Below are 15000 nucleotides of genomic sequence, written 5' to 3' on the forward strand. Positions count from 1 at the left end.
GCATTCGCTTTTATATATATATATATATATATATATATATATATATATATATATATATATATATATATATATATATATATATATATATATATATATACACACACAATAAAGCGCATCATTAGATAGAGACGTCACCCAGCATTTCACCTCTTTATCACGATTTGGCGAATTTCTTAGCAATGATAATATTGTTTAACTGGCTGACTGATTCAAGGCTCTCTGACGTCGTAAAGAGAGAGAGAGAGAGAGAGAGAGAGAGAGAGAGAGAGAGAGAGAGAGAGAGAGAGAGAACGTTAAATTCTGGCAAAAAACTTCAAAACTGGTGTTTTGAATTTCCTGTTTCTTTTCTCTTTGACAGATATTGATGAATCACCAGCAAGACATCACTTGAAATTCAACAACTTGAGACGAATCAATAAATTGTTTCACCTGGACGTTTAGAGGAACAAAGAAGTTCCCTCCTGGGTCCAGAAGTTAAAGGACATCAAAGTCTAGAAGTTTGGGAATAATTATGATTTCTTGGTAGAGTTAATTTTTATGATTTAATGTATGATTTGAGTTTTACTGATGTGGCTTAGTAGCTTAATAAAGATGATGCATTATTCTCTGCCGTGATTGGACTTTCCATATATATATATATATATATATATATATATATATATATATATATATATATATATATATATATATATATATATATATATATATATATATATATATATATATATATATATATATATATATAGTACCTCTTAAAACAGAATTCCATCTAATAAAAGGAACCCATAATAACACCAAAAGGGTAGAAATTATAGCGCTATATTTCGAAGACATATGTCTTCCTCGACGGCCAGGTAATGGATTAGGAAGTACAGAAAAGTGCTGTATAACCAGTTGAAGGACCTTCAGAGTTCCAGAAGTCGGCAGCTACGTCATTCCTTTTGACACCCACAAACACACGAACACACAAACAGAGACAACTGATCCACACATTATCTTCCTTGGCTAAATACACACTCTGTTCTTCCCCTGTGAAACCTTCTCAAGCGAAATTTCACCTTACACATCTTCCAGTTATACCATTGACCTATGCTACAAAATGAATTAACTCTGTTTTGGCATTGATCATTAAAAAAAAAAAATGGAATATAGTATTTGACTCAAGTTTGGCATAAACTATAACTCGTGTTTTATTTTTAGATGCTTATGAAGTATGCCCATGTGAGAGGTGCAAATTCCTCCCCCCTCCACCCAAGACTCCTGTGAGAAGGGCAAATCCCTTCCTAACCCCTCCCCTGTGAAAGGGCAAACCCCCTCTAACCCCTGCCCAATGAGAGGGGCAAATCCCCCACAACCCAGCACAACCCCAAAAAAACAGGTGATAAGACAAGGCTTCCGATAAGATCTCAACGAAGCGTCAATCAATATAGAATTCAGAAGATTCCCTAAAGCAAAACAGGAAATGCTTCGCCATCTTGGTGCGTCTCCAGACGTCTACTTTGACTCACCTTCACATCACACCTATTCAGTCATGTTTCATTTCCGTAAGATGAATACTACGTAAAGAAAAAGGGTAATTGAAAATCCCTGATTTCTTTCGAAGTCGTTTGCCGATCTGAACGAGACGTGGCTGGAAAATCACTTTGAATTATCTTTGACCTTAGTTTCTCTGTTATTGAGCACCGTTCTTTAGGTAAGGCGTAGGTTATGTGATGGTTCTGAAAATGATGATTGTAATATGAGTTGACCTTAGGCTACGAAAGGTAACTGTGTCTTAGTTTAAAAATAATAATGGTTGGTTTTTTCCTTCAGATCTACTGTCCTGGAAAAATAGATCCGATGAACTATTATTATTATTATTATTATTTATTATTATTATTATTATTATTATTATTATTATTATTATTATTATTATTCAGTAGATGAACCCTATTCATATGGAACAAGCCCACCACAGGGGCCACTGACTTGAAATCCAAGCTTCCAAAGAATATTATGGTGTTCATTCGAAAGAAGTAACAGAAGTTAATGGGAAATACAGAAAGAGGAAAAACAAATAAATAAAAAAAAATAATAAATAAACTGATAAAAACATAAATAAAATATCAAAATACAAGTTGAACTGTAATAGGGTAGCAATGCATTGAACTTCTTAGGGAGTTCCAACTGGGTATTGTTCAAGAACCACCTTGCTTGAGAATTGAAATGAACGCAACCTTACAAAAATAAACATTCAGATCAGAAGTGTTTAGTTGAGCAACCTGGCCGCTTTTAAATAATCATCTGAAAGATGCATAATCTTTCATGTATCATTATTTTTCTAATACTGAAACGACATAGCATTTGCCAAGCTACAATTCGTTCACATTTAAAGCAAATCCAGTATTGAAAAAAACTAGTTGCCCCAAATTGTTTTCAAATATTTAGAACAAAGACTAGTCATTTTTTCAGTCACACTTATCTACAACTGAATCATACCTCACCATTTTAGTTCACAAAACGCTTGCCCAAAGGAATTATCGATTATATGATTATACAGCAAGATATTAATATCTGCGGCTTGTTACCTGACGACCTCGTTTCATTTATTTGCCCTATTTGGAATGACCTTTTGGTAGTGTCAGCAGTCTTCGCATCAACCTTTGAAGCAGTGGTTCTTAACCTGGGGTACCTGTAACCCCCAGGGGTACGAAACCTTAAACCTCTGGGGGTGCGAGACATGATAGCCAGTGGAATGGTAGAAAGAGGTTAAGAACCACTGCTTAAAATTATGTCACGACCTTGGCTTATGTGATGAAAGTTCATACGGTATGAGAGAAAGATAAAGCCCTTTTTTTTTCCATAAACCTCCAAAACCTTCTGACGTTGACAGAAACGGGGAGAAAGTCAATTTTCATAAAGTGTTCAATAACCATTCGCCTCTGCAAGACCTCGGGAGAGCTACAAAACATTTTTCTCAAATGCTCCTAAATCTCTAACCTTTTACAAAATAAAAGACTATCCCCAAGAACATAAAAATAAACCATACTGAAATGCCTAATTCTTGGCTGGAATCATTTTCCATTAACACAAGCACTATAGTCTGGCGTTTGCAAAGTCGAGACAATCCCTATGAATGTAAATAAATCAGTTTGAAATGTTCCATTCTTACCTGGAATCATTTTCCATTAACACCAGCACTTAATCTAACGTCAGAATGTAAATAAACCAGATTGAAGTGTCTTTTTCTTACCTGGAATTAATTTACATTAACACAAGCATTCAGCCAACTAACCAACACCTCACCGTGTTCAAAATAGCACTAACTATGAACTAACTTAACTAAGTTGAGAGTTGAGACCTGGTCCTCAAAACACCAGGAAAGAGATCCCTCGGCCAATCAGAGGCCTCCACAAAATACGTGGCATTTGTATCGCCCTCTCTCATTGGCTGGAATCTCGGGCGTTTTGGTCTGCGCTATTCCATGTACCTACTGAGGAATACCTCATTTATCAATTTCCAATTAAAAAAACTTCTAGTTGATTTTATTGAAACGCTTAAAAACTCAAAATAATGAAAAAACTGTCAGTTTTTTTATTTTCTAAGTGTTTAAGTTATTAAAGAAAACGGAATATAAAATGTAGAAAGAAAACTCGACTGAATGGGGAACTAAAGTAAATATGAGAGCGCGATGCAAATGATGATTTCACAGTATTGATGAGTGTCCCGACAATTTTTAACAGGTTACTGACGATTGCATCATTATAATTCAGCACTTAAATAAATATATGATATTAACTGAACGGTATTTCAACTTAAAATGGAAATATATCGACGATGGGAGACTAAAGTAAGTGCGAGAACAGACAGGGACGATTTACAACAATCTACTTGCCAGTGCATCGAGAAGTTTTTATAGGTTTTTATAGATTATTGAATACGCCAACGTTATTATTCTAATTTATATAGATGTACGATGTATTTTTAACGATATTCAAACCTCAAATTAAAATCATCAACCTGGTGATAGAAAACTATAGTAGATGGTAAACTAAAACAAATATATGTACTTATTTTATAATATCTACCAGTACTTCGACCAGTTTTAATAGGTTATTGACTATTGACATCATTATAACTCCGTGTTTACATAGATATATGATATTTTAACGATATCTAAGCTTAAAATTAAAAATTTATTGTCCTAAATGTCAGAATTCAACCCAATTGACTCAACCTGACCTTCGAGTCAGTCCCAGGGATAAAGGTATTGACCTTTTTTTTTTTTACGGTGCTGACCAATTGTACAATGCTTGGGATCTTAATTAATACACTTGCTATTAATAATACTTCTAAAGGACCTGAGATATAGATAATGCTATCTGTATAAACTCTTTGTATATTTACCGTTCAGCCAACCTCACCCTTGACCCTTATATATGGACGTATACCGTAGCCTGAACTGAACTGAATATAGATTTTAGGCCAAAGACCAAGCACTGGGACCTATGAGATCATTCAGCGCTGAAACGGAAACTGACAGCAAAAGGGTTAAAAGGTGTAACAGGAAGGAAACCTTTTGCAGTTTCGCTATGAATCAACTGTTGGGAGATGGTGGAAAGTAAGATGGAAGAAAGAGAATATGAAAGGAGGTACGGTAAAAGGAACGAAAGGGGTTGAAGCTAGGGACCGAAGGACCACTGCAAAGGACCTTTAGTAATGCCCACAGTGCACCTACCGTAGCATGAAGGTACGTACCTTTCACCCAACCTGCAGGGTGGTATATAACATCCCTTTCTTATTTTGGGTTTCTTCAGTCTTGCTGTCTAGCTTCTCTAACTATCACTTCCTCCTTCAGCTCCTTGTACTTCACCTCCTGATTGTCTGGGTCTCTTTACTTTGCTGTTCAACCACTCTAACTCCCTCTTTTTCCCCTTCTTAAACTCTGAATAGGAGGCGGTAAGCGCCCAAGTGCTTGACTTGACAGCCCAGATGCCATCAATCAATCAATCTTTATCTGCTGTCCTTCTGCTGTTCGGATTCGCTGAACAGCAGAAGCACCAGAAGGACAGCGCTGGACAGCAGAAGCACCAATAGGCAGTAAATGTGCCTCAGTGTGGAACTTCTCAGTTCCAGAGGTCCTTCGTTCCTCCTGACACCGTTGGACTGCGGAACAGCCTCCCAGAGACTGTCGTGCAACAGGAACTTCAGAAGCTCAGGCGAAGGTGCATTGCGTTACTGCCCTAATACAACTCTCCTTGCATTTTAAGACATTTTTGTCTATTTGTTAACTCATTATTTTTGCTATTTTATGAAGTGGGATCTCTTCTTTTTGCATTTTCTTTTACTTCTTCCTGATGAACCCCTTAATATTCTTTGGAAGCTTGAATTTCAAGTCAGTGGCCCCTGTGGTGGGCTTGTTCCATTTGAACAGGTTTCATCTATTACTACTACTACTACTACTACTACTACTACTACTACTACTACTAATAATAATAATAATAATAATAATAATAATATCTGGATTATTATTATTATTCAGAGTATATGAACCTATTCGTATGGAACAAGCCCACCACAGGGGCCATTGACTTGAAATTCCAGAAGCTTCCAAAGAATATTATGGTGTCCATTTGGAAGAAGTACCAGAAGGTCAATAGGAATTACAGAAAGAAGAGACCAGTCATTAAGAAAGTACAAACCAGCAAATTAGCAAATAAGGTAATTATTGGACGTCAGGATTGAATCAAACGGACACATCAGCACTACATTTTATTATGTACAAACCACACTTAATTTCTGCAATTACCTTTAAGTTACATTACATTGCCACACGAGTAACACTGATAAAGAGGTTGTTTTTTTTTTTTTTTAAATGTTAGGAGACACGGGAGAGGAAAGAAATATATAAAAAAAAAAAACAACGCTTGACACATCTTACAAAAATAACACAAAAAAATAATGCCATTTATATAAGACATAGCCTCATGTGATAAATTAGGAATGTGAAAAACAGAAACAAAAAACACGTAAGCTTCGATTCCTGAATCATTAAACGAAACAAAAAATCTGGTTTAAGTCAGATTATTATGTGCGTGTGTGTGTTTTTTTTTGTGCTATGTGGAAAAAAAACCCAAGTTTGTGCGAGTCAAAATAATAGTGATTTTATTACACAGAACTTCTTAAGTAAATGTTAAGTTAAAAAAAAAAGGGGGCGGGGGTTATTGCCCCCACTTCAAGACACGAATTAACATAATTGAATGACATACTTAAAAGAATCATTCCCATGATGATAATAATAATAATAATAATAATAATAATAATAATAATAATAATAATAATAATAATAATAATAATAATAATAATAATAGTCACTATCCCACTGCAATCGAGACGTGAAATAATAATAATAATAATAATAATAATAATAATAATAATAATAATAATAATAATAATAATATGAAACATTGTCTCAGGAATGCCAGGAGTTTGGAAAACAATGAAAAAAAATAAAAAAAAATAAAAATTTGGAAATGATATCTTTCAGTACATAATACACCTGTTTCATGGGAATAATAATAATAATAATAATAATAATAATAATAATAATAATAATAATAATAATAATAATAATAATAATACATTGTTTCAGGAATGCCAGGAGTTTGGAAAACAAGTAAAAAAATAAAAAAAATTTGTAAATGATATCTTTCAGTACATGACAAGAATCTTGCCCTAGAAAATTGGATAACAACCAATTTTCATCCGTGACGAATTCTAAGCTAAAACACCGAAGAAAAGAGAGAGAGAGAGAGAGAGAGAGAGAGAGAGAGAGAGAGAGAGAGAGAGAGAGAGAGAGAGAGAGCGCTCGCCAAAAAAAGAAGAATGTGGGAGGGGGAAAAAACTGATTATTTATAGAGAAATATATTTATATATATTTATAATATATTTACTGTATATAACACTTGCATTCTTAGAGAAATTACGTCTACGGAAAAAGATATTCACTAGGAGCACCAACAAGCTTTCTCGTAAATCTTAAAATAGTACAGCTCACTGCTTCTTCTTCTTCTCCATCTTCTGCAATTCTTCTTCTTCCTAACCTCCGCGAAGATATTACCATTATTTTATTATTATTATTATTATTATTATGAGTGACCCTGGGCCATGCAGCAGGTCTGAATTAAACTCCCCCCCCCCCAACAACCTATTCCCGTCCCAATTATAAAATTCTACCCATCCCATTCCCAACCTGTTGGTCAAAGCAGTTCATCACGTGTTTATATTGAACCTACTTGACACCTATTTGAGTTGACGTGATTTTTTTTTTCAGGGGTCACGAAAGGTCACCTGCATCAGGAGGGCGCGGGATGACCTTCCAGGAAAAAAAAAAAGGTCATTTCAACTTTGCTGGGGGCGCGCTGGTTCCTGCCGAATCTTGAGTTTTGGGGGCAACCACGTTCTCTAGGGAGCTGAAATCAACTGTACGAGGTCGCTGAAACTGAAACTTCGCTTATTTTGGCTTTCGTGCGCAGGAAGAAGTCAGTTACTGAAGTCAATGATCAGGTAATTCCTGAACAGCATGAATGACGTCGAAAGTAATCTACCGAGGTAATTATATAAAAAAAATAATATTTGTACCATTGCGATATCATAAGTAATTATGAAGATGTCACACTTGATGTCGGCGCCCTAGAAATGACGTCAAAAGTAATTTCTCGACTGTGGCAATGATGTCACAAGCGACATTTCCCATCTAACTGAAGATGTCACCACTAAAAGGTAATTCTGGCCAAAGAAATGAGTCAAAAGTAATTCCTTTGTTGAGGCAACGATCAAAGATGTCAGCAATAAAAGTAATTCAGGCCAGAGAAATGAAGTCAAAAGTAATTTCTCTACTGTGGCAATGATGTCACAAGCAATATTTTCCATCTGATCAAAAATATCACCAATAAAAGTAATTCAGGCCAGAGAAATAAAGTCAAAAGTAATTTCTCTACTGTGGTAATGATGCCACAAACAATATTTCCCATTTGATCAAAGATGTCACCAGTAAAAGTAATTCTGGCCAGAGAAATGACGTCACTACGATATTTTCTTTCCACAGTAGTGACTACTATACAACCATGACATCAGAAGTCCTTTATTTTTTTTTTTTTTTACCCCCAGCAATATGTCACAATCCTTTCAGAAAGTAATTAAGTGCCAAGCGATGAAGTGAGAGAGAGAGAGAGAGAGAGAGAGAGAGAGAGAGAGAGAGAGAGAGAGAGAGAGAGAGAGAGAGAGAGAGAGAGAGATGTCATTTCTTACTCTAAAGAGACTAATCTTAATGTCTTTGCTGACTGGCCCCATCCCTCCCCCCCCTTCTAAACCTGCAACTGAAACAGTTTCGCTTGGAAACTGGCACACAGCTTAACCTAAGCATTTGCAACGCCAAGTAGAAATGGAGAAGTAATTTGCAGTATTACATTTGTCATACTTGTAAGTTCTGGATAATTATTATCATCATTATTATGCTTTTATTTCTTTTTATCTTTCTTCATTGTTAAATGCATTAAGGTGTAGGGAGGTTGGTAATATATATATATATATATATATATATATATATATATATATATATATATATATATATATATATATATATATATATATATATATATATATATATATATATATATATATATATATATATATATATATATATATATATATATATTTTTTAGGCATCCCATTTATAAATGCATTCTTCCATTCCATACCCTCCCCTCCCCAACAACCTCCCCAATTACATTCTAATTCCTGAATATTCTTCATTATTAAGTATCTTTTTCACTCGTCTTATTCACTCAAGTGAATAATAAATAAAGATAAGAAATAAAAAGTAAAAAAAAAAATTGAAAATGAAAACTAGTATAGTGTACAAAGCACCTCCTAACTTAGCCCTAGGCAACAGTGAATTATTATTCTCCAGCTTAAAAATTACAAAACAAAAACAAAAACAAACCGTATGACGTCATTCGTCGAAGTCTTAGGTCAAATCACAACAGGTTCTCCCCAACTCAGGTCACCGCATTCCTCGCAGGTCAACTGCACGGGTCAGCTGTAAAGTTCGACTATACAGACGCATTTTACAACTTTACTTTAACCACTCTGTAGTTTCATGATAACATTCCTCGCAGAGCGACTGCGCAACAAATGCGCAGCTGCGCAACAAACTGCGCAACTGCGCACCACTGCGCCAAGACTGCGCAATAACTGCGCATCTTCCCAACTGCACAAATGCGCAACTTCCCAACTGCGCAAATGCGCAACTTCCCAGCTGCGCAACAGCGCAGCATCTTAACAAATCCTCTTCATAACAACCATCACAACTCTCCCTTTTAACAACACTTTTCAACTTACAACTTATATACTCGCGAAGCCACTTGAACACTTTAACGCATCTGGTCACTTGACGTCAAGTGCGCAACTTATCACAGTCGCAACTTGCTTTCAAATACTGAAAAAAAATTAAATACTATAGTTTGTCCTCACACGTGGAATAAATACCTTAAGAAAAAATCAATTAACACATATGCAAATATCACACTCAAATCAGCTCTGAAAATAGATACATATATATATATATATATATATATATATATATATATATATATATATATATATATATATATATATATATATATATATATATATATATATATATATATATATATAACTATTTTTTTATCCCTTAAAAAATTATGTGCGTTCGTTTACGTCAGGGAAATTGATTATGCAAATTTGTAAAAAAAATCATAGTGATTATTATACATTGTTGTTTTACCCTTTTACTAATATATATATATATATAAAGTATAGCCTAAACAAAATGTTGTTTTACCCTTTCACTAATATATATATCTAAGTATAGCCTAAAGTATCTGATGATATCACAGTAAACAAAACATGTAATTAAAAGAAAAAGAACAGTAGGAATGATATAATGTATCAGCAACGATTATAATGATTACAATGATGATAACGACGATGATGGTAATGAAAGATATAATGACAGTGACGATGAAATACAATGATAATCATAATATCAACTTAACTATGACTGGAGTGAAATCACTTGTTTTGAATCATGCAATCTTTATTTTTACGATTTTTTAATGTTTTTTGTTTGTTTGTTTGTTTGTTTGCAGTTGTTGTTGTTCACGATTCTTAATTGTTGTTTTATCTCCGGTACTGAAATTCTCTCAATGTCACATTTTTTAAATAATTTATTTTTTTTTTTTTAAATTGAATTTTATATTGGGTTATTCCCTTTACGAACTCAAAATAATAAAGGTCTGGTAATCATGTTTAAATCACATTTCAGGAAATATATTAAGAAGATATTCTCGAGAAAATAAATCTTGTCATCTTAAGGAAATATGTTTCGAATATATTTTCGAAAAAGTACATTTTGTCAGCTCTTAAATTTGACAAAAAATATTTCTGCACCCAATTTCATTTTGTCAGCTCTTAAATCTGACGAGAATTTTTTTGTATCTAACTTCATTACAGTAAACAAACCTGTATTGTTTCATTAATGATAAGAATATCTCGAGCCTCAATTATTTGCCCCTAAAGAATGATAGAGAAATCTGAGGGAAAATAATCATTTAAAAACCAATAATCGAGAGACACATGAAACCCATGTGATTACTGGACGAGAATCTCCCCCAAAATCAACAGAGATCTTTCGCCCACCTCAAAGATAAACTAAGGAACGAGACGTCTATTTCAGTACCTTCGTTGCTATCCTCTAGATAACTAACTGGTCAGTGTAAAGCATGAACCTTTCGTATATATATATATAATCATTCTTTGGTGTACTGCTCATAATAGTATATACTCTACTTATCTCTCTGTCTCTGTGTAATGTCAATCCTGCGTCCTTTGATTTTTCTACAGAACTGGAAATGAAATGATTTTGTCTTAATTAAGCCAATCATGATTCGGACGAAATGGTCCATGTATTTACGTATGTATATATATATATATATATATATATATATATATATATATATATATATATAATACATACATATCACAAACCACTCGTTACAAAGCCATATACTTGACTATCACCCCCACCCACCCCCAACCAACAAACAACCACTGTGGGCACAAACCATGCCTTTGAAAACAAACACACACAAACACAGTCTTTTCCCTCTTCCCCCACAGTTGCACAAACAACAAATCCACGTATCCTGACCAGTGAAAGTTCTGACGCCCCACAAAAAGCACTGATGCTTTTCCACATTATTCTCAAAAAAAAAAATAAATAAATAAATAAATAAGACTATGCTTTATATTAATCTATTAATTATTTTATTTCCTTTATTTTCCTTCTTTTTTTTTTTTTAGCTCAGGACGAGACAGGATGATCCACAAACAGGAAGGAAGGAAGGAAGTTTCTTCTTCTTCTTCCTCTTCTTCTTCTTCTTCTTCTTCTTCTTCTTCTTCTTCTTCTTCTTCTTCTTCTTCTTCTTCTTCTTCTTCTCCTTCTTCTCGTAGGAACTCACGAGATCCTGCGTCAATCACCATTTCTATGAAAGCGAGAGAATTGGTTCTGCACATCTACCAAGAAAGCGAGCGAGGTTTGCAGGAGGATATAATTTTAATTCATTCCTTCGCGTAGCCGCCCAGCGAACTGTTCGCCGAATTCACCGCATTCACTGAATTCCCTCTCTACGGTTATTTCTACGTGAATTCGTGTCCACTCACTCACAGGACTCCTAAAGAACTCCTACGTAATCGGAGATTTGGGAGCAGTCCTTACGCAGGAGGTTAAAACACTAAGCCACTGACTGGAATGGTTTAAGTAACTTTTTTTTTTTTTTTTAAAGAGTAAGCGATCAGATTCTACAGTTAACTTCGCCAGTTCACTTGCTGCCTTCATTTCTCAACGGTTGCCAATTCGTCAAATCAACATCAACATCATCAACATCATCTTCTTCTTCTTCTTCCAAATCTCGTTTTTACTTTCTCAGCGAGAGGGAAATCTCCAGCAATGGAATGACTGGAATGATTATTTTTGTTTTGTCGCTTTTTCTCTATTTGCACTGAACGTTCGTTTCCCCTGGCCACCCCCCTTCCCCTTCCACACCCCCCAAAATACACATACACGTAAACATATCCACATCTCCCGTCCCCACCCCACAACGCACAAAACAACCTTTGACAAAAAAAAAAAAAAAAAAAAAAAAAAAAAGGTAGCTTCTAAACCATACGAACTGCCCTCCCTCAGCCTTCAGAATTCTGCTGCTGCTGTTCCTGCTGCTTTGGCGGCTGTTGCTGCTGCTGTTGCTGCTGCAGCAGCTGCTGCTTTTTATTCCTCTCGCTCTCCATCTTCATCTTGTCGTACTTCCGCCAAGAGCCGTTGATGCAGGTCCCCGTGCCGCGCCACCACATGTTGATGTCCTCGTAGTGCTGTTGGTGACCTTCGTCGTGGAGCATCGCGCAGAGGCGGCACATGAAGTAGGTGTTGATGAACTCCCCTGTCCCCTTCCACCTGCCGAAGGAGGGGACACCTTCAGGAATGCGGGTTGGAATGTGGGTCTCAATAGATTTGGTGATATTTCGGACAATTCAAAGTACTTTTGGAAATGGGTTGAAATTTGGGTCTGAAGAGACTTGGTGATACTTTGGACAATTCAAAGTACTTTTGGAAATGGGTTAAATTGGGTCTGAAAAGACTTAATATTTAAAAAAATAAAAAAATGCCAAAGGAAATGGGTTAAATTGGGTCTAGAAAGACTGTTAATATTTGAAAAAAATTTAAATTCCTAAAGGAAATAGGTTAAGTTGGGTCTGAAAAGACAATATTTAAAAAAAATGCTACAGGAAAATGGGTTAAATTGGGTCTGAAAAGACTTAATATTTAAAAAAAAATGCTACAGGAAATGGGTTAAGTTGGGTCTGAAAAAACTGTTAATATTTAAAAAAAAATAAAAAATGCTAAAGTAAATGGGTTAAATTGGGTCTGAAAGGACTTGCTGATACTTTGTACAATTCAAAGTACTTTTGGAAATGGGTTAAATTGGGTCGTAAAAGACTATTGATATTTGAAAAAAATTAAAATTGCTAAACGAAATGGGTTAAGTTGGCTCTGAAAAGGCTGTTAAATATTTACAAAAATTAAAAATGGTAAAGGAAATGAGTTAAATTGGGTCTGAAATGACTGTTAACATTTAAAAAATGCCAAAGGAAATAGGTTAAATTTGGTCTGAAAAGACTTAATATTTAAAAAAAATAAAAATGTTACACAATTCAAAACGCTATTCAGAACTCAGTATTAGTAGGAAATTGATTAAATTTGGGTCTGAAAAAACTTAGTGATACCTTGACAATAAAAAATTATAACTGGGACTTATTACAGCAAAATGGTCTCTGAACAAAACAAATACTAGATATTAAGCTGAGAAGTTAAACAATTCAAAATATTGTTTCAGATTTAATAATTCAAGAAATATTTAGACTACCTGAGAAGCCTAATGCTATCTAGACAATCCAGAATATCTTAGAAGACATAATATGTAACTTAAACTTATGTTACTATAGTAACATTACCATATAGGATTTTAAGTGACTGATACTAGCTAGGCAATTCGAAATTTCCCTTCAGAACACAGTCAGGACAGAAATGTCTAATTTGCATATGAAATTCAGAAGCTCTTTTGCATATTTCTTAAAAGGATTTAGTCAACAGATCTAAGTATGCATGAACTGTCATAAATCTTCATATTCATCATGCTACCGGCATACAGTCAGCTGCGTGGGGTGGCTCCAGAAGGTCAGGTCAGGTCAATCAGTTACTTTATATTCACAGTACTGTCAGGTTAGGTCAGGTCAGGTCAGGTCAGGTCAATGGTACTACCCATTAATATACATTTAAGGTAAATTTAACATAAATTTAATGCAAATTTAACACAAATTTAACATTAAATTTTAACGCAAATTTAACGTAAATGTAACAAACTTAACCAAAATTTTACGTAAATTTAACATAAATTTAACGTAAATGTAAAAAAATTAACAAATTTAACGTAAATTTAACATACATTTGTCCCAGTAATGCAACGAATGCCTGCGTGGCTCCTCCACCGCAAGGAAGTCACAAGACGTCTGTCTGTCACGAAAGGCCAAAAGTCACGAAAGACCAAAAGTCACGAAAGGCCTAAAGTCACGAAACACGACAGAAAGTCACTGGGACTAAGACGCATTTTCCTGGAGAGATCAATAATCAGTGAGACTCAATTTTAAGGCCAATAAGTTCCAATTTTAAGGGCAATAAGTCCCCGTTTTAAGGCCAATAAGTCCCAATCTTAACGCAGTAAGTCCCAATTTAAAGGACAATAAGTTACAATTTTAAGGACAATAAGTCCTAATCTTAAGGCTAATAAGTAACAAATTTAAGGAAAATAAGTCCAAATTTTAAGGCCAACAGGTAAAAATTTTAAATCCAATAAGTCCCAATTTTAAGCCCAATAAGTCCCAATTTTAAGTCCAGTAAGTCCCAGTTTTAAGGCCAATAAGTCAAAAGTTTAAATCTTAAGGCCAGTAAGTCCCAATTTTAAGGCCAGTAAGTCCAAATTTTAAGGCCAGTAAGTCCAAATTTTTATTTATATTCGCATTCTATTATTTTTTTTTATTGAGTTTTATCTTCTTTTTCATTGAATTTTCGTCAAGTACTCTATACAGATCATTGTAGAAACAATGGAATCATCACGAATGCTCATTGTAGTGAACAAGAGACTGACCACGAATACTGAGTGTAGTAACGAAGAGACTCAGTATAAATACTCATTGTAAATATCAAGAGACTGATCATGAATACTCATCGTAGTGACCAAGGGGCTCACAATAAATATTCATTGTAGTGACCAAGAAACTGGCAATGAATACGCATTGTAAAGACCAAGAAACTGACAATAAATACTCATTGCAGAGACCAAGAAACTGACCCTAAATACTCATTGTAGA

The 15000-nt window shown here is 34.6% G+C and overlaps 2 protein-coding genes across 16 annotated transcripts in view; one reads left to right on the top strand and one right to left on the bottom strand.

Annotated features, from left to right (window-relative positions):
- Window positions 1-605, top strand: part of LOC136830953 (uncharacterized) — a 2166-nt gene extending 1561 nt beyond the window's left edge. Inside the window, exon 2 of the mRNA XM_067090909.1 lies at window positions 359-605. Coding sequence (XP_066947010.1) covers window positions 359-365 — 7 coding nt within the window. The 3' untranslated portion in view covers window positions 366-605. The remainder of the gene's footprint in view (window positions 1-358) is intronic.
- Window positions 606-11481: 10876 nt separating this feature from the next.
- The window catches only part of FucTA (glycoprotein 3-alpha-L-fucosyltransferase A), a 102509-nt gene continuing 98990 nt past the window's right edge, over window positions 11482-15000 (bottom strand). For 11 of the 15 annotated variants that reach the window (XM_067090169.1, XM_067090178.1, XM_067090174.1 and 8 more), the window contains one exon: window positions 11482-12529. In XM_067090169.1, the coding sequence (XP_066946270.1) occupies window positions 12262-12529 (268 nt within the window). In that variant the 3' untranslated portion in view covers window positions 11482-12261. The remainder of the gene's footprint in view (window positions 12530-15000) is intronic. The other 4 variants (XM_067090165.1, XM_067090164.1, XM_067090163.1 and 1 more) reach the window with 2 other exon arrangements.

This window comes from Macrobrachium rosenbergii, chromosome 47, assembly GCF_040412425.1.
Source record: "Macrobrachium rosenbergii isolate ZJJX-2024 chromosome 47, ASM4041242v1, whole genome shotgun sequence".
In the NCBI taxonomy this organism is placed as follows: domain Eukaryota; kingdom Metazoa; phylum Arthropoda; class Malacostraca; order Decapoda; family Palaemonidae; genus Macrobrachium; species Macrobrachium rosenbergii.